We start from the raw sequence: 25696 nt of genomic DNA, 5'->3' as shown, positions 1-25696 counted from the left end.
CTCAAGTTATAGTATGCAAAAAAACAGGTACTGAGGGAGTGCTTCCTAGACATTTGAACCAAGTTTCAGTAGTTACACAGATATGGATGCATGCCAAATACAGGGCAGCCTTGAGGTCAGGCAGTTTGTTGTTGAGACTTCTGGCATTGAGCAGAGCCACCTTAATATGATCCTGTCTTTGGATTTGAAATGTTAGTTACATTGGGATGTTCATTAGCTGGACTCAAACTAAAAAATGCATTGTTGGGGCAGCAATGGCTTTAGCCAGTATGGTGAAGCCCTGGAAACAAAGATACAAGCCATCCTTTGCAAAGCAAGTAGGACTGTCGAGCATCTTGGCCCATGCTGACACATATTGGACCCCTTGAAATGACAACAAATATTTAGCCAGTTTTGTTTCACAAATTATTAACTCTTACATGGCCCACCTCCATGCTGTAGTCACATCTGTTAGGTGAGAGGGTCTTATGGGCCCATGAGAAATCAGAAATGTTGACATCTGAAAGACAACTCACCATCAGAATTTATGCAGTCTAGTGAGTTGAGAATCAGTGTGCCCAACTATAGAGTAACCTATCACTAAAACATTTTTTATTTGCAGATTGGTATAGTGTACTGGATTTCAGGTGGCTTATCTTGGTGACTTTTCACTGTAAGGTTTCTAGCAGATGATCTGATATTATATTTTCAGCAATGCCTACTCTTTGTGGGTCTAGGAGGCTTTGGCAAGATTTTTTTTCACAGGCTCAGCATAAGATATTTTAGTGTCAGTTAGTGTAGAGTATTATGGAAGTGTGTGTTGCTCACAGTCTGCATTTTTTGTGAGTATGAGGCCCCTGTATTAGTTGAATACTTCCATCTCTGACAAACACAATTTCTCATATTAAATAAAAGTTCATTATCTGCGAGCATACAGAGGTTTCTACACTGCCTGTGGATACCAAGTGCTATGAGAAAGGCAACAGAAGGAAGGCAAGCTGGCTGACCTTCCATTTCCATCCAGAGATTTGGAGAATTAAATTAAATGTTACACAGTCTTACTAAGTGAAGTACATTTTGGTAGAAGTACACTGCTTAGTTATCTGAAATAAATGAAGCAGTTGGATAATTGCCACATTGAAAATGGATAGTAAATCATCAAGTGACTGTAGAGTATAAGTTATGTGAGCAGATACAAGCTGTTTAAGGCACATTAGAGAAGCTGTGAGCCATATCCTTGAATATATTGAACAGTCAATGAGGCATGAGGCAGTAGTTTGAAAGTGTTAGACAAATGAGAGATACGAAGAACCATGTTCCTGGAGATGTAATGAACATTGATTATTCCCCAGATGGCATTTTGGCTTTGGATGTTTTGAGACAATCGAATAATACCACGCAAGATAATTTCGGAATACAAAGTGCCACTCTCATTCATTATGCTCTTGTTTTCAGCTGGTGTACGTACCTTTGTGGCGTGTTGCTGTATGTTTAGATGGTGGCACTGGGAAGGAATGAAACAGAAATGTGTTTTAAGTGCCCCACACCAGAATTTTTAAGCATGGGAATTTTGAGTGCATGTAAATGCAGTTATGACAAGGCTATCTGGATAAAAATGCTTTTACTTGGTTAAAGATGAGTTGTTCATCTTAATGAAGAAAGTTGCCGTGATCTTAGTTTTGCCTAGCAAACAGAATTATGATCTTATTGCTATTTGTTAGAGAAATGTGTTTCAAGAAAATTTCCTAATATGAACTCCTTGACCACATATAGGAAGTTGTTGTGATCGTGTCTTGCAGTAATGAGAAGTTATTTTACTTATCTATTCCTTTTTTTTAATGGGGAGCTTTTTTTGCAGTGCCTGACAATCATCAGTCTCCCTCCTGTCAACCAAACCCATTCAATTCTGCATTCAGGAAGTATGGCACACTATGTGGGTAGGCAGTCGATTCTAATGAGTATGGGTACATCAGAATGACACCACCATCTTTTTTGTGTATGTGGTCATATCTTATGCTATTATAGCCAAGAGGATGTATTTAAGCATCTTTTATGCCAGCATTTATCCAAGTTCCAGTAAACGCTAAGATATCAGAGGTGTGATAGGTTGTCCATTTATGAAGTAATGTTATTTTATTATGTATTCTACAAAGGTTAACATGGACTAGTTGTGGACTTTTAGATGTGGACAGTATTCTATTACAGGTTGTTGGGCCAGGCAAGGGTAGGGCTAGTCAGTTGAACACACTGATTTGGTGGGGCTGAGTTTGTTGAAAGCATAGAAGAGGGGATGAAAAGTTGAGAGGAAAATTTAAATGGTCCGGGATTAGGGTGTATGGCACCACAACAATGTAGTGTGTGAGGAATCAGTGCATATGAAAGAAAGATCTGTATTCTTAGTTTGATTTTAATTTTAGTTGTGTGTGGACTAGTTGGGTGGTTGAAGATACTGAGTTCATACAGATGAAGAAGGTAAAAGTTGAACAAGGTGGGGGACATGATAGGGTGGAAAGTTGTTGGTCAAGACAGGAGATCATTGTGGGTGGTAGCTTTGTGTGGTAATCTGTAGCATAGAAGAAGAGATGGTGTAAACAGGAAGTTATGCTCAGATAGTGGATCATTATGATAGAAGGGAGAGGGATTGCCTAGATGGAGTGATACAGATGAAAGAGTAGAGGAGTCAGTAGCAGGAATAAGAGTAGATGCTGGGGGCAGTAGCAGGACTAAGACTGGATATTGGGGGACAGTAGCAGGAGAAAGAGAAGATGTTGGAGGAGTAATAGGAGTAAGAGTAGATGTTGGGGGCAGTAGAAGGAATAAATATTGGGGGACAGTAGCAAGAGTAAGAGTAGATGTTGAGTACAATTGCAGGTGTAAGAGTAGATGTTGAAGGGACAGTAGCAGGAGTAAGAGCAGATGTTGGGGGACAGTAGCAGGAGTAAGAGTATATTGTGGGGGACAGTAGATGGAGTAAGAGTAGATTTTGGGGGACAGTAGCAGGAGTAAGAGTAGATGTTGGGAAGCAGGACTAATCGCAGATGTTTGGGGGACAGAAGCCAGATTAAGAGTAGATGTTGCAGCCAGTAGCAGGAGTAAGAGTAGATGTTGGGGGCAGTAATAGGAGTAAGATTAGATATTGGGGAGCAGGGATAAAGAAATAATTATCTGGTGACTGCTATCTCTATTGCAAAGCAAGTCTCACTTATTTTTTATAACAATGAGCTTCATACATAAGAACATGGGCATAAAATGTTACTTTTCTCTCATTAATATAGCATGCCCATAGCTCTTCATGTCCTGCAGTAAAATGAAACAGTGTTATATGCAATGTAACATTACTGAGCCACTTAACAGGGAGACTTTTGACAATAAAAAAGGAATGTGCATCCTTAGTACATCATATACCAAACTGGTACAGAATATTATTGTACCAGCTTGTAGTGACAAGATGAATAAATGGATTCTGCGTGTAAACAATGTGATTTTGTTTTCAAATGTGTGACTAACAAGGTCATAAAATGAGGCCAATCTATTCATTAAATGAATAAAACCATTTATTATGGTCACAGTTGAAAGGAGACAAAATCAGAGCTTTGAGAAATGAAATAAGGCACTATAACTTGATATGGAACAACTGCCATGTGTTTGCATGAATTAATCATTCCTTATTAACAAAGAGAGAAAGAAACAAAAGTCATTCAGATTCTAGCAGCTAGATGAAAGATATCCCATAACACAAGCAGAAGGAACTAAATACAATACTGATGTAAAATCACAGACATCCTGTCTAAATACAGGTATTTACAAAAGAGTATGAATGGAGATGTTCTGATAATACAACATGGAATAGTTATTTACTTAACATTTGTTGACTGGGAAGCCCAACTATGACAGAGCCTCTTTTCAGCGGAGGCCCAGGGAGAAATGCTCAGTCGCACATCTTTAGAATGTGAAAGGAAACCAGAGTACCCAGAGAAAACCAACATGAATGCAGGGAGGACATGCAGACTTTGTACAGAAGGCACCCCAGCTGAGATTCAAACCAGAGAACCTTTTGCTGTGAGGCCACAATGTTAACCACTGCACCACTGAGCCACCCAACAAATAAATAAAATAGTACCCTGTTAATGGAGGACTACTCAAGTTTCTTTTCTCAGATCATTTCAGTCTTGCATACAATATATTTTAGCATTCTAGAAATTCAGTCCCTCTGTGAAAGTCTCAACATTTACAAAGCAGTAATTTCAAGTAGGTCTAATATTATACTTTAGTAGTTGGAAGATGTCACTGAATGTGTAGGTGGATAACGTTTAAATATTAATATACTCATCTTCTAAATTATACAGTACAGTCTTTTCCTGTTAGCTATTCTTTGTAGGTCTTTGTGGTGATGGCAGATTTTTTCTAGCACTTATGACTTGTCACCTGACACAGGAAAATGAAAGTTAAAATGGTGCTACTCTTTCTTTCAAAAGGAAAATTAAAAATGCATCAGCACATAATATTGTAAAATAGACCCAAAAACTAAAAGAGGGATAGCTCCTGTTTTCACAGCTACCTTTAGCAGCAAGATTTTGTGTTAGAGTTCCCCAGTTCGATCCTTGTCTGGGGTGCCTTCTGTGCGAAGTCTGCATGTCCTCCATGTGTCACCACAGGTTTCCTCCAGGTGTTCAGGCTTCGTCCCACATTAGAAAGACATGCAGTAGGTGGATTGGACACTGTAAATTGGCCATAGGTGTGAGTGTACATGTGAGTGTGTAGTGTGGAAGGATTACCGTAGCAGGACTAGCCACCCAGCAGTGTAAACCTTGGCTGTAGATGATTGTCAATATCGAAGTGACACTCATGTGCAAAAATAGGAAAAGGGATTGGGTATGGATGGATGGGTGGATGGATATAATCAAATAAGTAACCTAGTAAAATAAATAATTTGATTAACCCCACAAAGAACAGGTGATTCTTTTGGGGGTGACCAGAGGGTACTTTCTAGTTAAGTGGCTTGTTCAGAGTCACACATTAGGCCAATGCAGACAAGAGGACTCAAACCCAGGACTGAAGGATGAAGGTGATTAGCAGCTCATAACTTTACTCCTGTGTACTAAAATGTCAGATGATTAGCAGTGACTGTTTTGTCCTGCACAGTTTAGAAAAGCATAATTTGTTTATGAAGTTTGAATGTTGAGCACTAATTCAGTGAACTGGGTAAATGCAGATTGGAGTATAAAGACTTGGGTGAAACAGATCGGTAAAATTCCATAGATAAATTATATACACTGAGGTGAAAAAAAAGGATTAGCATAAAGCATCAAATTAAGAAAAGAAGAACATATTTTTTAAAATAAAAATGAAGAAAGGAGCTTCAAGAGAGGAACAAAAATAAAAGTGGGTGGCACTTCTGTACCAGCACACACATAATGGCCCGCTACACCTACTAGACTTGTGTTTATCTGCTGTTCCCTCTGTAGACTCATTCAACGTAGCCATGGGATGCTTTGTTCATGCTACATCACTTTACAAGAATCCTCAAAAACACACCTAAAGGCAGTGTGAGTTGTACCAGACTCATGGTTTTGAAGGTTACTGACCTCCACACTCACATATTCATACTGCCTGTCTGACATTGATGGAAGACTAAAAATACCCTCCAGAAAACAGTGCTCACATTATGGGTAATGTCTCTGAAGACTCCTCTGGAACTCTCACCTCTATACACCTACTGTGTGACACCAGATAGTACCACTGCTGTTTATTCCTGAAACTTGGTTGAAATGCTCTACTGCAGTTTCCTCCAGAAACATTTTTATCCACATCTACGGCAGTCTCTTCAATACCTGTACAGCACTTTCATGTGAAATGGAAGCAAAGACATTGCTAGTCTATTACCACTATGAGTTACAACAAAACTCTCATAGTAATGTGCGATTATCATGCATGTAACATTTAACCCAAGAATCTAGCACAGCTATATGAATCGCATGTGTTTCTGTGTTCCCACCACACCTGTAAATAAGAATTTAGTTTTTCAGATATATGTGATTGCAACAGTCAACCTCTCTCAGACAATGGCATAATACACATGAATGTTTCACGTATCAGATGTGTACAACTCAACCTGTGTATTTCTCACATGCATGGTGAGCACTGTACCTGAGTGACAACGCTCCACTGAGTTGTTAATGTTTTCTGTGATCTTCTGGCATGAGCAGCTCCTGTAGCCAACCCCCCCCACCACCACCACCACCACACGCATGTTTGTCTGTTATGTAACCGTATGGAATTACTGGGCTTTCCTGCAAGCTCTGTCCTGTGTGTCTGTGAACTCTCACCTGCATAGATGCGTGGTCCAGTCATGGCCACCCAACGCATTCAGTTATGTCTGCATATTGGTCCACGCATAGCCCAAGCTATTTTACAGCTACAACATAGGTTCATAGGTACATAAGTAGGTACTAGGCTATCTGCCAGAAGGCATTTATAAGCCTAGCCAGAATGCGTTGGCTTTCGCCCCCCCCTCCTTAGATTAGTTCCCTGTGCCTCTGTCCAGCAGAGCCATTGAAGTGATCCCCGGGGTAAACTTTCTGTTTCCTATCCTCTTGTCAAGGTTTCTTTTGAAGAGTGTTAGCGAGGAGCTCTGCCTAATGTAGATTGAGATCTTGTTCCAAAGCATGGGAAGTCTCTGGGACAGGAATCTATCCCTCCAGCACGTCCTATTTATTGTTGTGGTGAGGTTTACATCCCTAGAGCGTGTGACTCAAGGGGATAAGGTTTTTTTTAGATGGAGCATGTCCATCAGTTCTGGGTTGGACATGGCCTTGTATGTCAGGCAGAGATCACCTCTGAGTAGATGGTATGCAACCGAGTACAGCTGGAGTTTCTTCAGTCGAGCTGCATAGGGCATCTGTTTGAGGCCAGTGATCCTCTTGGTGAGGTACTTCTGTGGTCTTTCCAGCTGTTGCAGGTGTCTTGTAAGGAATATCCCAAATGGGACATTGTACTCTATGATGGGTCCGATGAGTGATGAGTAGAGGGGAACAATGACCTCTTTTGATCTGAATGTGAACCCTTTTGTGATTAGGTGGGCCATGTAGAAGGATTTTCTAACCATTTTGGCAATGTGATTATCAAAGGTGAGATTACTATCTACTTGGGTGCCCAGATCCCTTATTACGTCTTCCATATTTAGGGGACTACCACCTATGTGGTAGTTTGTGGGTACTTTGTTTTTTCCAAAGGGGATGACTATGCACTTTTTGGCATTTAGCTTGAGGCCATGATTTTGACACCAGGTATCCGTCTCAGTGAGATCCTTTTGGAGGATGTCTGTGTCAGCCAGAGTGTCAATTATGGCCTCTAGTTTGCAGTCATCTGCGAACTTGGTCAGCCATAGTCCTCCTGTGCTTGCCTGTACCTCTGAGAAGTATATGCCAAACAGGACGGATCCTAGGACTGAGCCCTGGGGAATGCCACTTGTAACTGGTTTAGAGTTGGACCTAGGTCCCACAACTCTCACCATGTGGGTTCTGTCCGTGAGCCAGTTGGCAACCCATCTTGTGACAAAGGAGTTTATGTTCAGGCTGGTGAGTTTGTCTAAAATACCAGAATGGGGAATGGTGTCAAAGGCCTTTGCAAGGTCAAGATAGGGTGTGTGTACCACCTTTCTCTCGTCTATAGTCTTGGTAACCATCTAAAGAAGTCCACCAGGTTTGGGAGGCATGATCTACCCTTAACAAAGCTGAACTGGGTAGGGTCCAGTGTTTGGAGGTTCCCAATGTCTCTGTTAATGAGTTCCATGATGATGCGCTCCATAGCCTTGCAGACCAAGCTAGTCAGGCTTATAGGGCGATAGTTCCCGGGGTTTGTTGTGGATCCACCTTTGTGGAGTGGATAAACCATTGCTGTGTACCACCCTATGGGTACGTAGCCTGTGGAGAGGCTGAGTTTGAACAGTGTGTTTATGTGAGGGGTTAGTTCGTCTTTGAGCTTGTGTAGGATGCAGCCTGGGACACCATCCAGTCCCACTGATGCTGTATTTTTGGCTTTGGAGAGGGCTGTTTTAACCTGAGTGTCTGTGATTTCAGGGAATCTACATTCTTCTGGTATGGTTATGGGCCCTTTTGAGGGTGAGAGGGGGGTGAAGTTTGCGCTGAACCTGTCTGCCAGGATGTTGGTGATATTGGTCGGTTCAGTGTATTTTGTGCCACTCTGCACTAACTCCGAGCAGATCTGAGCATTGCCACTTAGATTCTTGACATAGCTAAAGAATGCCTTGTGGTTATCTTTGGAGTCCTTGGCAATTTTTCTTTTGAAGCTCGTCTTGGATGATTTTATGAGGGATCGTAGTTTCTTGCTGATACTGATCAGGGATGTCTTCCCTTCTTGGGATTTTACTCTTTTCTGTACTAGTTTCTTCCTTCTATTGTATAGCTTGTTTATGGCAGGGGTCCACCAGACTGGTTTCCTTTTCTTGGAGGAGTGAGTCTTGGTTTTGCTTGGGATGGCACAATCCATGCATTCTTGTAGGTGCCCGTAGAATGCATTAGTAAAGGATTTTGCAGCTTGGACAGCATTATCCTTTAGCATGGGGGCTTTGAAACTTTCCACCTCGGTCTTAAGTAATGTGAAGTTTGCTTTTGAAAAGTTTTTCACAGTGGTTTACTTGTCTGGGGGTGGGGGTGGAATGTGGATATCCAAAGTGATTTGTTTATGGTCAGATCTAACCAGCGAGGGGTTGACCTCTGGTGTGGAACACCGGTCGCCCATGTTGGTGATGACCAGGTCCAATATGTTGTCACCTCTGGTGGGAGTGTTGACCAGTTGAACCAGGGTGTTTGAGTTTATAAGTTCTAAAAAATGTTGGGCAAGGGAGATAGTATTTGAGTAGTTCTCCCAGTTAATGTTTGGGTAATTGAAATCACCCAATATTAGGGTGTTTGGTAGGACCTTTATGTTTCCCAGTGTTTTCAGAAATGCGGAATGGGGGTCCTGGGACATGGTGGGTGATCTGTAGCAAGCTACAATTTGAATTGCAGTTTTGCCCGTTGTTAGTTGCACGTGGATAATCTCTGAAGCATCGTGCTGTGCCACTAACCTGGAGGTGTGGGTATCCTTGATGAATATGGATAAGCCTCCACTTTTGTATTTCGGTTCGGGTTCTGTGGCCAAAATGTATGGTACGAGTTGTAGGCTGGTAGTGCTGGAGTGATCTCTGCAGCCTTAAACCAGGTTTCTGTAACTGCACATATATTGATTTTCTCCATACTGAGGAGTGCCTCGAGTGCGTGCATTTTGAGGTTTAGACTTCTGGCATTGAGTAGCATTACCCTCAGTTTTTTGTTATTTGTGCTATTTACAGCGGTGGGTTTGTCTTTTGAGCCTTGCCTAAAAAAGGCACTATGGGGGTGGCAAGAGCCTTGGCCAGTATTCGAAAGCCTAAGGGTGACAGGTGCAAGCCGTCTATAGCGAAGCAGTGTAGCTTGTCAAGCATGTCATCCCAGGCAGACAGACACTGGATCCTCTTTGAATGACACCAGAAACTTAGCCAATTGTTGAAATCGAGAATTTTTTCTTTATACAGTGGTATCATTCTTGGTGAGGGCAGGATGCTACTCAGGGTCAGGGTCATACTGGCCTGGGCTACGTGATCAGAGAGCTCTTCCATGTCTCCTTTCATGTAGTCCAGGGAGGTACGGCTCAAGTCAATCACACCAACATGGACAATGACATAGTCATATTTGTACTTGTTCTGGAGTGCCCTGAGTGCTTGTGTTATGTGGTGGATCCTGGCACCCGACAGGCAGATAACAGTAACCTTCTCCTTATTCAGCCTAGTGAGTGGGACGTCAGTGTGCCTGACTATAGAGTCACCTATTACTAGTATGTTGGGTATGTTATTTTGCCTTAAGGGCTGTGATTACATGGCACAGTGGTTTTGTGAAGTATGTGTTTAATGGTTTGTGTTGGGGGGGGGGTGGAGGTTGCTTGGATGTTTGCTTTGGAGGTCTCTGTTGGTTTTGCAGATTTCTATTTAGAGCCTCCGAGTATGTTTCCATGTATTTATGTGTGTTTTTTGCCGGTGCTGGTTTAATGGGTCTATGTAAGACTGGTGGTGTGATGCAAGTATTTCCCTTCTGCTCTTGACTGTCTGATCCAGTCTTGGGTTGAGAGAGCTTTGCCTCTTGTTTTGACTGTATAACTGCATCTCTCGCATGTATTAGTGTTTGGGTGGTAGAAGGACAGGCTTGTCTGTGTACATGAGCCAAGCAGACTTGGGCCATGATCATCCAGGGCTTCTACTCATATGATATTTTCCCCCATGGTAAATGTCTGCTTCTGTCTCCTCTAGGATTGAGTTATAGCATGGAAAACCGAAAGTCAAAATTAAAGCAAAAAAATGTCCTGGCACAGTAAGTGGGAAAGGGTTGTATATGAAGTGGTAAGACACAGTTCAGTTATGGATGCCTGTGTGTGCAGCTGTCAATTTGGGATGATTATTTCTATCAGTACAGTTAAACGTTATTATTTGAAGATGTACATAGTTTTTGTGAGTTTGTTTTAAGTGAATTGATTATAGGGATATTCTGGAGGTGTTATTTTGAGGGTTTTCATTAAAACAAAAAGTCTTATAAAATGTGGAATAGGTTCAAATGTAGATGACAAGAAACAACTGTATAAGAGATCAACCTTCAAAACATTAGTGGGTACATGTAACACAAGAACTGGAAATAGTCATTTAAAAAAGCTGTCATATACAACAGGTAGGAATAATTACTTCTTATCATAATGGCTATACTAAACATATTATTTTGGAATGTGAATGGCTTCTCCGGTATAGAGACTTATATTAAGAAATGAAGAGTGCAAATAGCAATGCTGCAGAAGACATATTTGGAAAGAGGTGAGCCTGTGAATTTGACAAAGAAAGCATTTCAGGATGGATATTCAGCAGAATATTAGGGACAAAGGAATAGAGGAGTACTTATACTAACTGGTAGATGAGCTACAATAGTGACAGACGATGAACAAAAAGACAGTAACGGTAGAGATGTAGAACTAAGGGGTTACTGGCAAGGGAAGAGAATTAAGCTGAAATGTATTTATGGAGTTTAAGAAAATTTTGGAAGAAAATATCAGCTTTCAGCATGGAATATAACTTATAGGTGGGAACTAGAACTTGATTTTCAGCAGTGAGTATGTATTTGGGGGAACTAGAAGGGAAAAGATAAAAAACAGGGTAGATTTTAGAACAAATTTATAAAAATACTTTGTATGGAAGACAAGAATTCAGTAGTAGAAACCGAATTCAGTAGTAGAAACTCAGAATGTGTATATTAATCCCCAAGATACTATAACTGAGCTAGACTAGACAGAACTTATATTTCATAGGAACGTGTGCATTTAGTTGAAACCTTTGACACACATCCAATAATTATTTCAGATCATTCGATAATAACAATTAAAAAATGCAGGGTAAGGAATTACAAATAAGACACTGTCACCCCCCCCACACACACACACACACACACACACACACACACACACACACACACACACACACACACCTACTTATTAAAAAAAGAGCAATTTAAGGAATGGGTAGTGGAAATTTTTCAAAAGTTGTTTCAGAGGATAGAAATTTGTTCAGAAGTTATAGCTAGTTAGTGAGATAAAATGAAAGTAGAGTCTAAAATAGGGTAGAAATAAAAGAAAAACAGATATGGTTAAGAAGTAACAAGAATTATTTAGAGGGGATGATAAAGTTTAAAGTATTGCAAAATAAGAGGAATTCCACAGAACAAAAGAGGTGCAAAGGCAGAGTGCTAAAGAGAAAATAAGGAAGTATCTGGATAATATGAATGAGTTTAGAAAGACTGTTGTTGAGCAACTGCTTTTTTCTAATAATAACCCCAGAGTACAAAAATTCTTAGCACAAAAACTTAGGCAACAGAAAGTAGAAGGGGTTGTTACCAAACTTAGGGAGCCTATAGCAAGAGATCTTGTACAGGTATTAGAGATATTTCACAAAGTTTATGAAAATTCGTATAAAGCCAAGGAATGTGGAAGTCAAGAAAAAATAGAAAAGGGAAATATTTACGGAAGACTTAAGTATGCCACAGTTAGAGGTATATGGGGCTCAACAATTAACATTTAAATTAGGAGGAGATGAGATAAAAACAATGACGTATATTGAATTTGCAGGAAAGTCGCTGGGAATAGATGGTATTACTGTGGAAGTTTTGAGATAAAGATCAGAAAGATTTTTGTTTAATGCTATTTTAAAAGGAGAGGAAGCACCAACATCAAGAAAGAATGCTCTGATCGCTGTAACACTTAAAGACGGTAAAGACCCATGACACCCAGCTTCAATTTTAAACCATGAGTATAAAGTGTTTACATCTATAATATCTAAGAGAATGGAAAAGGTGTTGCCAAAACTTCTAGATATGGATCAATGTGATTTTGTGAAGGTGAGGAAAGCATTTGATAACCCTGATAGAACAATGATGATCCAGAGGGAAGCAGAATATAAGAAAATACTGCTGTTATTGGTGAGTCTTGATGCAGAGAAAGCATTCAACAGAATAAGCTGGGATTTTATAAGGAGGGAAATGGAAACATTTACATTCCCTTATACAAAAGTAAGGTTAATTAGTTGGAAATATGAGGTAATGGATGCAAAAATTAAAGTGAGAAGGTTCCGCTTTGATAAGTTGCATCTGAACAGGAACCAGGCAGGGGTATCCTCTTTCCCCTTTGTTATTTGCATTATATTCAGAGCCACTGGCAGAGAAAATAAGGGACTCAGAAATTCAAGGATATAATTAGCATAGATATCAATATAAGTTGGCTTTATTTACAGATGATATTATTTTGTACCCAATAAAACCAGAAAGGACATCTCATTGTGGTGGAACATTCTGAAACAGTGTCATGTTTTTTTTTTCAGAACAGAAAATGAATGAAGACAAAAGCAAAGGCTATAGCTGTAAGCCAAGTATCCACAAATTAATTGGTTTAGCACTACCCATATTTATGGGACATAAAATGAATATTTTAGAAGTAGGAGTCAAAAAAAGGATTCTGTTATGGCAGCTAAGGATATGACAGAATAGACTAAACAAAAGAAAGTACAAAAATTGGGTCTATATTAGATCATCGAAGTGTTAATACTTTGAATGGTCTAATATCGAACTGAAAACAGCGAACACTGAAAATAGCGAAGCTGCAGATAACCAAATTTTTTCCTAGGGAAAGAATTCAGTTGTCCGTTTCTGTGGCATTGCGATTTTCAGCACTGTGGTGGAAAGTTACGGGTTGGATTCAGGTAAGTGTGTGATTATGCGGATGTTAAGGTTAGGGCGGAGTATGTGAGTTAGAATTAGGGCATGGGTGAGGTGAGTGTGCAATAGTGATAGACTTTAGGGTTAGGGCAGGGTATGTGAATTAGGGTTAGGGCAAGGGTGAGGTGAGTGTGCGATAGTGACAGACTTTAGGGTTAGTGTGGGGTATGTGAGTTAGGGTTAGGGCGCGGGTGAGGTGAGTGTGCGATAGTGATAGACTTTAGGGTTAGGGCGGGGTATGTGAGTTAGGATTAGGGCACGGGTGAGGTGAGTGTGCGATAGTGACGGACCTTAGGGTTAGGGTTTGGGTTAAGGATAGTGGATAGATAGTACTGTATGTACAGTTTAGTGTAGGGTTAGATGTAGGATTTTAAGTTTATGTGTGTGGATTGCTGTTTTTTTGGTGTGCTTGTGTTGTGTGTGTGTGTTTCTCGCAACAGTGAATTTTTTCCCAGGGAAAAAATTCGCTGTTCTGAGCTTTCGATGTTTTTAGATTTCATGGTTAGAAGTTTGAGGTTATTGTATTCGATGATGAGCTGTTTTGATGAACTGATATAGACCCAAAAAATTGACTAGAAGCTCTTGTTAACAGATATAGATAGCAAGATACAAGTGAAAATGTTTTTAGTCCCTTTAGTTTTATATACAGGTCAGGCATATTTTTATCAACCAGAGGAGACGTTGTGGACAATAATTTATATAGAGTTGAAGGATTTTATCTGGCAGAGGAAGAGGGAAAGGGTCAAGTGGGATAAGTTGATCCTTCCAATAAAGCAAGGTGTTTTAGGATTATCTAATTAGAAGGGATATTTTAGGGCCAAACAGTTAAGACTCATATACATAACACAAGCAGAAAGCTGTAATTCAAAGTGGAAAGTAATGATGATGGTGAAGCAGGGGGAACTTCATGAAATAAGGAGAGAGTGGGATTTTAGATTCATATCCTTAAGGAGAATAACAACAGCTATACAGAATATTATATTCATAAAGTAATAGAAAGTATTCTAAGAACTAAACCAGTTTGAGAATGGAGAAAGGAGATTCTGCTAATAGAGATAATTGCAACTAGGGGTACAGAAAATAGGCAGTTGTTACAAAATGGAAATTAAAGTCTAAACTAACCATACATGAAATAGTGAATATTGTGGAAGAGATAAAAGAACTGGAAGTGGGATCTGTAGAAAATGTTAGGAGCAGACTACATAGAAAAAATGGAAATTGTGGGAACAAATTTGGAGTAGTAGTGAGTTTTAAGGGAAGGCAGGAATTTATGTAATGTTGGATTGATGTTAATTGAATAAAATCATGTATGCGATGTATAATGTTTATAACTGTGAACATGTTAATATGGTTTGTTTTCTTTTGCATAAATGTATCTTTGCCTGTGTCTTAAGTGATAATTCAACAAAGGTGTTAAAAAAGAATACAAATGTTAAGATGTTGCCTAACATGTAATATTTCTTTGCTGGGTAAATGCAGCATTATATCACCAGCAAAGATGTATTATTCTTCCAAATGTATGATTTTGTTAACTTGTGATTTTATTTGTATATACTTTAGATTTCTGACATTGTGTATACATTGTTACTTAGATTTATTGTTATTTCTGCACTTTACTAATGTTTTAAGTTTTGGATTATGTTCTTCCTTTTGCTTCAACGAAGTTACTCATGTTACCTACTGCATGTCTTGTGTTAAAGCCCATTTGCCTGGGTTGTGGCTGAAAAGGGTCTTGTACCACCCCAGTCACCTGATTAATAGATATCAAATAAGCAAATACATAAATATGGCTGTGAGGATAAGTAAAGGCTGCCAGCCTAGCCAGATAGATTTTTTTTAGATAATTCTGTCATTTGTCAATATTAACATAAGCCACAGGCTTGTTCTCTTAAATGAGAAAAAAATGGTGTTAAATGTGGAACTGCAAAAATGTAACAACAGTGAACTCTGCTGTAACAAAGCTGATAAGTCAATTCTTTGATAGATAAAGGCAGTCTGCCTACTGTTTTGAGGCTAGAGTTAATGGCTAGAATTTGCATGTATAATTTATTTTATTGCTCTAGTTCCTGACCAGCTGCAAGATCAAAAGGGCTATTAACCTCTGAAAATCTGTTAGCCTGGGAACCAGAAAGAAATGATATAATCTGAAATGAATCAGTGGTACTGTGTTATCAATTTAAGGACAGAAAGAATATCAGCATTTGAGCATTTGTCTTGAGAACATCCAACTCACCACTCTGCCTGTGTCTATATGTAAGTAGGATTTTAGAATGGCGTTTTCTCTTACAAATAGCTAGGAATTAGGAAGATTAGACTAAGTGTTTTTCTGTGTTGATGCCAGAACTTTTCTACTGTATTATTTTAAGTATTTCTCTGTGATCTCTGAATTCTTGACTAGCACTGTGTAGTAAGAAGCATTGTCTTGTGTTTTTATTATTTATTATTATTTTTAAACCTTTCAACTGTGGCTGTTTTGTGTAAAGATAATTTAAGCTCTAACAGTACATTGCATGTATATAGTGATATTGTACCAAGTCACTCCACTTACCATTTGGATAATAATATTACACAATATAATTGGACACCCTTTCATAAGGGCCTTTGCGTAGCTGATAAATATTAGTTGGGTGGTGGCAGTGATTTCTCCTGTATAGTCTGGGTAAAAGGGGCACTGCTGGAGAACCTGTGCCAGCCTTCCCCAGGAGTGTCTGTGTGGTTGTATAAACTCTTATCTCAAAATGTGTGTGTGTCAGCTACCTGGGCAGGGGCATGTTGCACTGGCTGGACAGAGAGAGTGCTGGAGATTTTAGCTTGTCCACTAGGCTAAGATCTGGACCCTATACCTGTGCCAGTGGGGAGTCTTATTGGGGACCTGGAGAGAAAGGGAGAAACCAGCCCCAGACTGACTGTGATATCTGTGTGCTCTTAAGGGAAATTGTACTTCACTGTTTGTGTATTTATTATCCTTTCCCTATATGGACGCACCTCACTGGTGTTAGTGGTGAGGACTGAGACTCCTTGATTGCTGGGCCAGTGCACGGGCATCCCATATTAATTGATTGCTGGGCCAATGCATGTGTGTCACATATTAATTGTTTGGCAGTGGTGGGATGTCCACACCACATATTAATTGGTTGGCAAATACTAATTGGCTTGTAGTGGTGTGGTTAGAATGAATTCCAGTAGCTTGTGTACAGTGATCACTGAAGGTGTTTTGTACTCTAAATCAGCCACGCAATGAATACTCAGAGTTCAGATCACAATTGTTTTATTTTTTTTGTTAGCTTAGTCAGGGAGAGCCGGCAGCATGTCAGCAGAGGAGTACGGAAAGCTGACAAGGAACCAACTGGCTGAGATGTGCCAGGCTATGGGACTGGTGCATGGAAACCTGACTAAGGCAGACATGACTGCAGCTTTGGTAACAGCTGCATCAGAAAACAGCAACCAGGAGGATGATCAGACTGGCAGTGAAGATGTACCACTCTCAGAGAATGGACAGCTCAACCTTTCTGCAGAGGATTTAAAAAAACATCTGGAGCTAAAGAGACTTGAGTTGGAGGCCAGGCATTTGGAAATAGAAGCAGCTGAGAGACAGAGACATCTGCAGGCTGAGGAGATTGAGAAACTGCTACGCCTGGAAGTTGAGGAAAAGGAGAGGCAGAGGGAGCATGAGAAGGAGATGCTGACTCTTCACTAGAGTCATGGGGGTAATGGGGAAGGGAGCAACTGGACCCCAGAATCACAAAAGGTCAGTAAATTTCTTCCACAGTTTAAAGAGGGGGATACTTTTGATAGTTTCATCCATATGTTTGAGAGGGTATGTAAACAGTATGATGTTGACCAAAGGCTCTGGGTATGGTTCCTGAACCCCTTATTCCATGGCAAAGCTGTAACTGTGTTGTCTCAACTTGGTGATTGTGAATATTTTGATTATACTGCTGTTAAAAACCACTTGTTGGAATGTTTTAAGCTAACACCTGTAACTTATAGGAAAATGTTTTGTGAGCATAGACGCAAGGCAGATGAAAGTGTGTGTGAATATGTTGCTGAACTGAGCACTTATATTCATAGGTGGGTGAGTGGATGTCATGTCACCACTTTTGAAGGGCTAGCAGACCTTTTGGTGAGGGAACAAGCCCTTAGCACTTTGCCTGAGGACATGAGGATCTGGTTAGCTGATAGACAATGTGCTACTTCAGATGAAATGGGGAAGAAGGGAGACCTATACCTAGCAAGCAGGGCAGCCCTGTCAGGAAAGGGGCCACCAGTACTGCTCATGGGTCTAAAGGAACCCATGGTAGGCAGCAGAGACTGCCCCAACAGAATCTGCCAGTAGCAGGGAAAGCCACTAGCCCAGGTACACATCCAAGACCTAGGGTTAAATGTTTTGAATGCAACCAGTGGGGCCATGTGGCATACAGGTGTCCATGGAGGCAAGGTGGGGAACAAAAGGTGAGAGAGCCAGTAAGTGGGAAAGACAAAATGCCAATAGTAGGTTGCCTTGAGACAACAGGGGTATCAAACTACCATCCTGCAGATGTCCTGATAGGGAAGGACTTGGATGAGGCAGTACCATGTGCTTATGCAGTTACACGCAGTCAGGCTAGGAGACAAGCATGTGGGTCTGGTAGCCTGGGTCAGACACAGACAGACTGCATACTTGCAGCCAGGACTGGTGAGGTGGTTACTTCAGGGAGGGAGCTACTCTGTATCAGTGAGACTGAATGTGAGCCAGTGCTGCTTGTGGGTACTGATGTTCCCTTGGACAGAGTGACTGCAAAGACAGAGGTGAGTAGTAGTACCCAGGCTGACAGTGAGGCACCACTGTCAGAGGATGCCAGACTTCCTGTGGAAGGGGAGCTAGGAAGGGTTACAAAGAGAGAGTTGAGACAGGGTCAGCTCTCAGACCCTACACTGCAAGGCCTGAGGCAGGTAGTTAGTGAGGCACCTGATTCTCAAGGGAAGAGGGAATCTGTATACTGCGAAAAAGGGTTACTGTATAGAGAGTGAACCCCTGAGGGAGGGCTAGAAGGTGAGAGGGTACAGCAGTTGGTAGTGCCTAGAGCCTACCATCTGGCACTTCTAGCAATAGCCCATGATATTCCCTTTGCAGGCCATATGGGCATAAAACATACAAAGAGATGTATTACGCAGAACTTCTATTGGCCTGGAATTTCCAGAGATGTAACAGGGTACTGCAGGACCTGTGAGCAGTACCAAAAGGTGGGCAAGGCAGGAGACAAGGTGAGAGCTTCTTTGATGCCTTTGCCCATGATTGAGGAGCCATTTCAAAGAGTAGCTATGGATATTGTGGGGCCTCTGAGTACCCCAAGTTCCACAGGGAAAAAGTATATCCTAGTGGTAGTGGATTAAGCTACACGATACTCTGAGGAAGTGGTTTTGTCCTCTATTGAGGCAGAAAAGGTGGCAGATGCTTTGTTAGATATTTTCAGCAGGGTAGGATTCCCTAAAGAACTACTGACTGACAGAGGTGCCAGTTTCATGTCAGACCTGCTGCCTTGTCTGTGGAAGTACTATGGGGTGAAGCACCTGAGGACCACCCCCCTACCATCCCCAGACTAATGGTCTTGTTGAGAGGTTAAACTCTACAATCAAGTCCATGCTACAGGCATTTGCAGATCAGTTTAAGAGGGAGTGGGACAAATATTTACCCCATCTGTTGTTTGCTTACAGAGAGATTCCCCAGGAATCCACAGGTTTTTCGCCCTTTGAGTTGCTGTATGGGCTTAGGGTGAGGGGACCTCTAGATTTAATTTGTGATGAATGGGAAGGTGAGTGTGAACCTCACAAAGAGTCTGTTGCGGCATATGTCCTAAACCTCAGGACAAGGCTCAGGGAACTCATGGGCTTGCCCCAGGAGAACCTGGCAGAAGCCCAAAAACAGAAAAAGGTGTGGTATGACAGAAATGATCAAGCTACAGAGTATGCTGTGGGGCAGCAGGAAATAGTTCTCATCCTGTCAGACACAACAAGCTGCAAGCAGCTTGGGAGGGACCCTACAAGGTGGTAAGAAAAGCAAGTGATGTTAACTACATGGTGGAACTGCTAGGCAGGAGGCCAGGCAACAAATTGTACCATGCTAACATGATGAAACCTTACCATGATAGGGAGGCCCTTGTGCTGAGCATTTGCAGTGGATTGCAGCAGGAGTGTGAGGGAGATCTGGTGACTGATATCCTCAGTGAGGCTCGGACTGACACCTCAGTGGAAGGGGTAGCAATGTCCCAGCAGCTATCTTCTACCCAAGTTCGAGAAATCCAGCAGTGTTACAGGAGTTTGGGGACATGTTCACTGCAAAACCAGGGTGCAACAACCTGGTGCAGCACCAGGTGGATACAGGACCCCAAAGGCCTATTAGGCAGGCCTCTTATAGGATGCCTGAGAGTCAATCAGACTCTGAGGGAGGAGTTACAGCAAATGTTGGAACTAGGGGTGGTTCAAGAGTCCAACAGTTCCTGGGCCTCCCCAGTGGTGCTGGTGCCAAAGAAGGATGGCAGCACCAGGTTTTGTGTGGACTACAGGAAATTAAATAGTCACACAGAGTCAGATACTTACCCTATGCCTAGGACAGATGAGGCCCTAGAGCAGCTGGGTGGGGCTACGTATCTTACAGCCATTGATCTTACCAAGGATTACTGGCAGGTGCCCTTGACTCCCAGTGCTAAAGAGAAGTCAGCCTTTGTGACTCCTTTTGGCTTGTATGAGTTCACAAAGATCCCCTTTGGGATGAAAAATGCCACAGTGATTTTCCAGGGGTTGGTAGATCATATCCTAGCAGAAGCAGGAGGGCTTGCCATCTACAGCCATTCCTGGCAAGAGCACATTCAGCATGTCAGGGAGGTACTGGGCAGACTACAGAGGGCAGGGTTGACCATTAAGCCCAGAAAATGTCAGATGGGTATAGCAGAAGTCTCCTACCTGGAACATAGAGTGGGGTGTGGTGAGATCAGGCCAGAACCTGCCAAAGTGGAAGCCATTAAGGCATGGCCTGCACCTGTGACCAAAAAGCAGGTGAGTGCATTCTTAGAGACAGCAGGGTACTACAGAAAGTTTGTCCCCAGTTATAGTACCATAGCTGCTCCCTTCACAGACCTGACAAGGAAGAACAGGCCAAATAAAGTAGTACGGACCCCAGCATGTAAGCAGGCATTCCAGGAGCTTAAGGAAGCTTTGGGAGGACCCCCTCTGTTAGCCAGTCCAGATTATAGCAAAGAATTTGTTGTGTAGGTGGATGCTTCAAACCATGGGGTAGGGGCTGTACATAGCCAGATTTCTTCAGAGGGAGAAGAGCACCTGATGCTTTATCTCAGTCATAGTCTCCAACCCAGGGAGGAATGCTATGCAGCTGTAGAAAAGGAATGTCTAGCCATAGTGTGGACACTGCAGAAACTTCAGCCTTATCTACATGGAAGAAAATTCACTGTAGTGAAAGACCACAACCCCCTAACATGGTTACACAGAGCCATCTAGCAAAATGCCAAGTTGCTAAGATGGAGCCTAGGGTTGCAAGCATATATGTCAGTGCAGCACCGCAGTGGGATTAGCCATGCCAATGCAGATGGGCTCTCAAGACAGGGAATTAGGTAAGGTTTACTCAGATAGACCTAACTCTCTCAAGCAACGTTTCTCAAGGGTCACTTGAAAAACTAGCTTGAGTTCCCCAAGGTGGGGGGTGTGAAGATAGGTGAAGGCTGCCAGCCTAGCCAGATAGAATTTTGTAGATAATTCTGTCATTTGTAAATATTAATATAAGCCACAGGCTTGTTCTCTTAAATGGGAAAAAATGGTGTTAAATGTGGAACTGCAAAAATGTAACAACAGTGAACTCTGCTGTAACAAAGCTAATAAGTCAATTCTTTAATGTAAAAACTCATAGTCGAAATGTCTAGATAAAGGCAGACTGCCTATTGTTTTGAGGCCAGAGTTAAGGCTAGAATTTGCATGCATAATTTCTTTTATTGCTCTGGTTCCTGACCAGCTGCAAGATCAAAAGGGCTATTAACCTCTGAGAATCTGTTAGCCTGGGAATCAGAAAGAAATGATATAATCTGAAATGAATCAGTGGTACTGTGTTATCAATTTAAGGACAGAAAGAATGAGAGCATTTGAGCATTTCTTGAGAACATCCAACTCACCACTCTGCCTATGTCTATATGTAAGTAGGATTTTAGAACTGTGTTTTCTCTTAGAAATAGCTAGGAATTAGGAAGATTAGACTAAGTGTTTTTCTGTGCTGATGTGAGAGCTTTTCTACGGTATTATTTTATGTATTTCTTTGTGATCTCTGAACTCTTGACTAGCACTGTGTAGTAAGAAGTATTGTCCTGTGTTTTTATTATTTATTATTAAATATTTTTAAACCTTTCAACTGTGGCTGTTTTGTGTAGAGATAATTTAAGCTCTAAGAGTACATTGCATGTATATAGTGATACTGTACCAAGTCACTCCAAATAAGTCTTGACTGTTCAGTCGCACTTACCATTTGGATAATAATATTACACAGTATAATTGGACACCCTTTCATAAGGGCATTTGAGTAGCTGATAAATATTAGCTGGGTGGTGGCAGTGATTTCTATCATATAGTCTGGGTAAAAGGGGCACAGCTGGAGAACCTGTGCCAACCTTCCCCAGGAGTGTCTGTGTGGTTGTATAAACTCTTATCTCAAAGTGTGTGTGTGTCAGCTACTTGGGTATAGACGTGAAGCCTTGGTTGGACAGAGTGGGTGCTGCAGGTTTTAGCTTGCCCACTAGGCTAAGATCTGGACCCTTTAGCTGTGCCAGTGGGGAGTCTTATTGGGGACCTGGACAGAAAGGGAGAAACCAGCCCCAGACTGACTGTGATGTCTGTGTGCTCTTAAGGGAAATTGTACGGAAATTGTACTTTACCGTGTTTATATTTATTATCCCTTCTCTATACGGATGCCCCTCACTGGTGTTAGTGGTGAGGATTGAGGTTCCTTGATTGCTGGGCCAGTGCACGGGCATCACAATGGCCACCATCCCAAGAAAGGTCTTGCATTTCTTTCATAGAAATAATGAGGAATGTTAGCTATAATCTTGATGTCCAGTTCCAGGAAAACAAGAGAAATAAACACTGATAAACCATACCTAAAAAAAAAAGGTATGCTGTGTAGAGCTCCTTATCTGCCATGTAATAACAGGCACTACAATATGAATGAAACTTTGAATATTTCTGAAACCATCATTCCAATGTCAAGACATCCATAAGCTATAAACATATGTTTGGTGATGTGTTGTTATGCCACAGTAGGCCTGTATATGTGTATGTGACTGGCACTGGTAAATATGACCTGCAGGAGACAATAACAAAGGACAGCTAGTGTCCATGTTAAGGGAAATGTAGCAGTCTTCCTCTGAAACATCTGCATTCATTAAGAATATCAATACAAATGCAAAATAATACATATCCCCTGTCTACAGCACATAAACCAACATCCACACTATATGTAATTGCTCTCTGTAGGTTATTATTTGACATCCATCCCTATGGATTCATTCCATATCTCTCACAAACACAGATCTGGTGAAGCATGTATACCTTGTACACCTTTCTGTCTGTTTTATATTTTCTATCTAAACTGTTTGCATAGACAAGATTGCCAAATGAGCAGTACCTTTATGTATGTATAGACCGCGCTATTGACAGACTTGCCTTGTTCCATGCACCTACCTATCAGATCATCACAGATACCACATCTAAACAAAGCATATCAGAAGCTCTATTTACAATTCAACACAAAGTTGCAGTCAGGAATATACTAAGCATATTTCTATTTCATGCTTGCGCTTGTTGCTAACTAAGATCAAGGCACTGTCTATTATTAGAGTATGCTAATGAATGTAAGTCTCAAATGGAAGGTGCCTTGCATCTCAGATAAGCTTAATTTCTGTAGCATGTTTCAGAATCACATTATAATCTCTGTGGCAATGGACACTGACTGCAATACACTGGTGGAATTACAAAAACATAGCATGCTTCTAGGTTGCTCCATGTACACTGGTAGGTCCATATCATGACCTCATCTATATTTATGCAAGAATAATTACAGAAACTGCTGAGGAACTGTATTATTAAAAAGTAATAACATTAAAATTTCAAGAACATTCTCTGTCTTTATTTCTGGATGTCATCTGCCAGTTGAAGAAATGACCAAGAATTGTATACAGTATTACAGGTTCATAATTCATTATATTCAGCACAGTTCAACTTTTATTATAGTGCTTTTGTCGTGGTGCACTTTACAGAACAGATAAAATTCAAACAAGCAAGTTTTAAACAAAAGTTAGGAAAACAGTTAAAGTGTACAACTAAATACATTTAGTCCTGGAATGGAAAATAATTTTTCCTGTCATAAAGATTCCTATGAGATTTTGATCATTTTAGACACTTCACTTTTACATAATTTACTGCATAAAATGTACAAATGCTTTACAAACTCCATGCTTAACAACCCACAAAAAGCATTATGCAATTAATAAAATATTAAGTTCACATTAAGACATATAAGAACGTGACAAATAACTCCAGGCATGATGTTACCCAGTACAAAGTATATGCTGTCACCATGTGTTCTTGTTATACTGCAGATAATTAAATGTCCATGCCTAGCATGCACTGTAAAAAAGTCTGACTAAGCCCATTTTTAATTTACCTGTATTACTGACTCCCGAGTTGCTCTGTACTCTGCAGGCTCATGACTGAACAATAGCAATTTATATCTTCTGTGCCATGGTACATCACTAAAGACTAAAATATTAATGCCTTAAAATGGCATCAGAGCATCCCTGACAGCATAAAGCAATCCCTGACACATACTGCCATTATCTCAGTCTAACATTTGTTTGTTTCATACAGCTCTTAAAAACCTAAGCTGCACAGTGATATTTTATTCTCATGTTGTTATTTTAAAAGTATCTCTTTTACCAAGGATAAGTAAATTGTGCACTCTCCTGCTGTTCCAGCTACATCGCAGTGATAACGTATTGTTTTTAGTATTAATTATATATTTACTCCTCGTGAAGGTATGCTGTCATTCCAAAAGCTCTGGTAACTGTACTGTAATGCTTATGCTGGTCCAGGAAAAGGTATCACATCACCTCTATGTTCAAGTGTTTGCTGCATGCAGGTAGGATCTGCTTGAGCTCACTGGCTACACCAGAATGAGATAAGTGAACAATGTGAAGTCAACCTCCATCCTGCAGTTTATGTGTATGACCCAATGTTCTGCAAACCTTAGCCTTATTTTATAAACTCAGTGCTACCGGATCACCCATAAAGACAAGCACCTATGCCTAGTCATTGTTACTTGGTAAGCTAAGACTTACAACATTGTATGAAATACTCTGTTACATGTCAAAAATAAAGTTTCCAAATACTGCAATTGGCTTAAATAAAGTTTCCCTACCTTCAGCTTAAATTCACGTTCCTTGGTGACTTTAGTAAGTAATTTTGCTTTTTGTCGATTTAGTGCATCAACTAAAGCATCACACTGGGCAACAAGGCAGGCCTCATATTCCAGACTGTTCTCCTGAAAAAGCAAAAATACCAGCAGCCATTTTAGACTAACAAAATACTTTCAATCATCCATCTGAAAGTCAAACACAAAACAGGAAATAGTTAAGAGAAGTAAAAGTAAACAACTAGTAGTAAACAGCACCATACATTTAACACTACCTTTATTCATTCAGCTAGTTAATATTTATAATTAACAGTAAAGCTCAACAGGTCATCAGATACAACATAGAAAGTCAGCTTTGTTATTGCCTGCTGTGCATAAACAACTGTTTACAGGCAGAAAGTCAATGTTTCTGTCAGCATCTGTAAGCATTTGCCACTGTTTTGCAGTGTAACTATATGTCTGGGAAGAATTCCTCCCTGTGAAACACAAGTGCTCAAATCAAAGATATTTGTGCAAAGGGCTTCAAAATGAGTCTTTTTCCTTCCAAAAACACAAAGTACTTGTGAAAATTTTCTCTGATAATGGCAACTTTGGAGGTGATTTGATTATAATGAACAGTAGAAAGTATGAGGCATTGGAGCAGTGTGTTAGGGAGATGCACTGTACACACAACACTCAATTTGGAGAATATTGATTCATAGTCTTGTGATACTTACATCATGTTGTTGTTGTTGTGTCTTTCGGCTTTTCCCGGTTAGGGGTCTCCACAGCGGAACTCCGGTCCGCTAATGATTGGCAGTGGATTTTTACGTGCCGAGTTGCCAGCTCTGACACACAACCTTCAACGAAGGCACGCCCATTCATGCATATCTCCACACAGAAGACGCTCTAACTGGGAATTGAATAGGACAACGTCTTACTGTGAGAAGACAACGCT

The 25696-nt window shown here is 40.8% G+C and overlaps 1 protein-coding gene across 2 annotated transcripts in view; it reads right to left on the bottom strand.

The window, feature by feature from the left end:
- TRIM67 (tripartite motif containing 67) overlaps positions 1 to 25696 on the bottom strand; it is a 965652-nt gene that overhangs the window by 621781 nt on the left and 318175 nt on the right. For both annotated transcript variants that reach the window (XM_044064611.1, XM_044064621.1), the window contains exon 3: positions 24766 to 24888. In XM_044064611.1, the coding sequence (XP_043920546.1) occupies positions 24766 to 24888 (123 nt within the window). The remainder of the gene's footprint in view (positions 1 to 24765; positions 24889 to 25696) is intronic.

The sequence above is a fragment of the Protopterus annectens genome, chromosome 1.part0, assembly GCF_019279795.1.
Source record: "Protopterus annectens isolate FY-2018-M chromosome 1.part0, PAN1.0, whole genome shotgun sequence".
In the NCBI taxonomy this organism is placed as follows: domain Eukaryota; kingdom Metazoa; phylum Chordata; order Ceratodontiformes; family Protopteridae; genus Protopterus; species Protopterus annectens.
The sequence above is the reverse complement of the archived record's forward strand: the minus strand, read 5'-3'. Positions and strand labels throughout refer to the sequence as shown.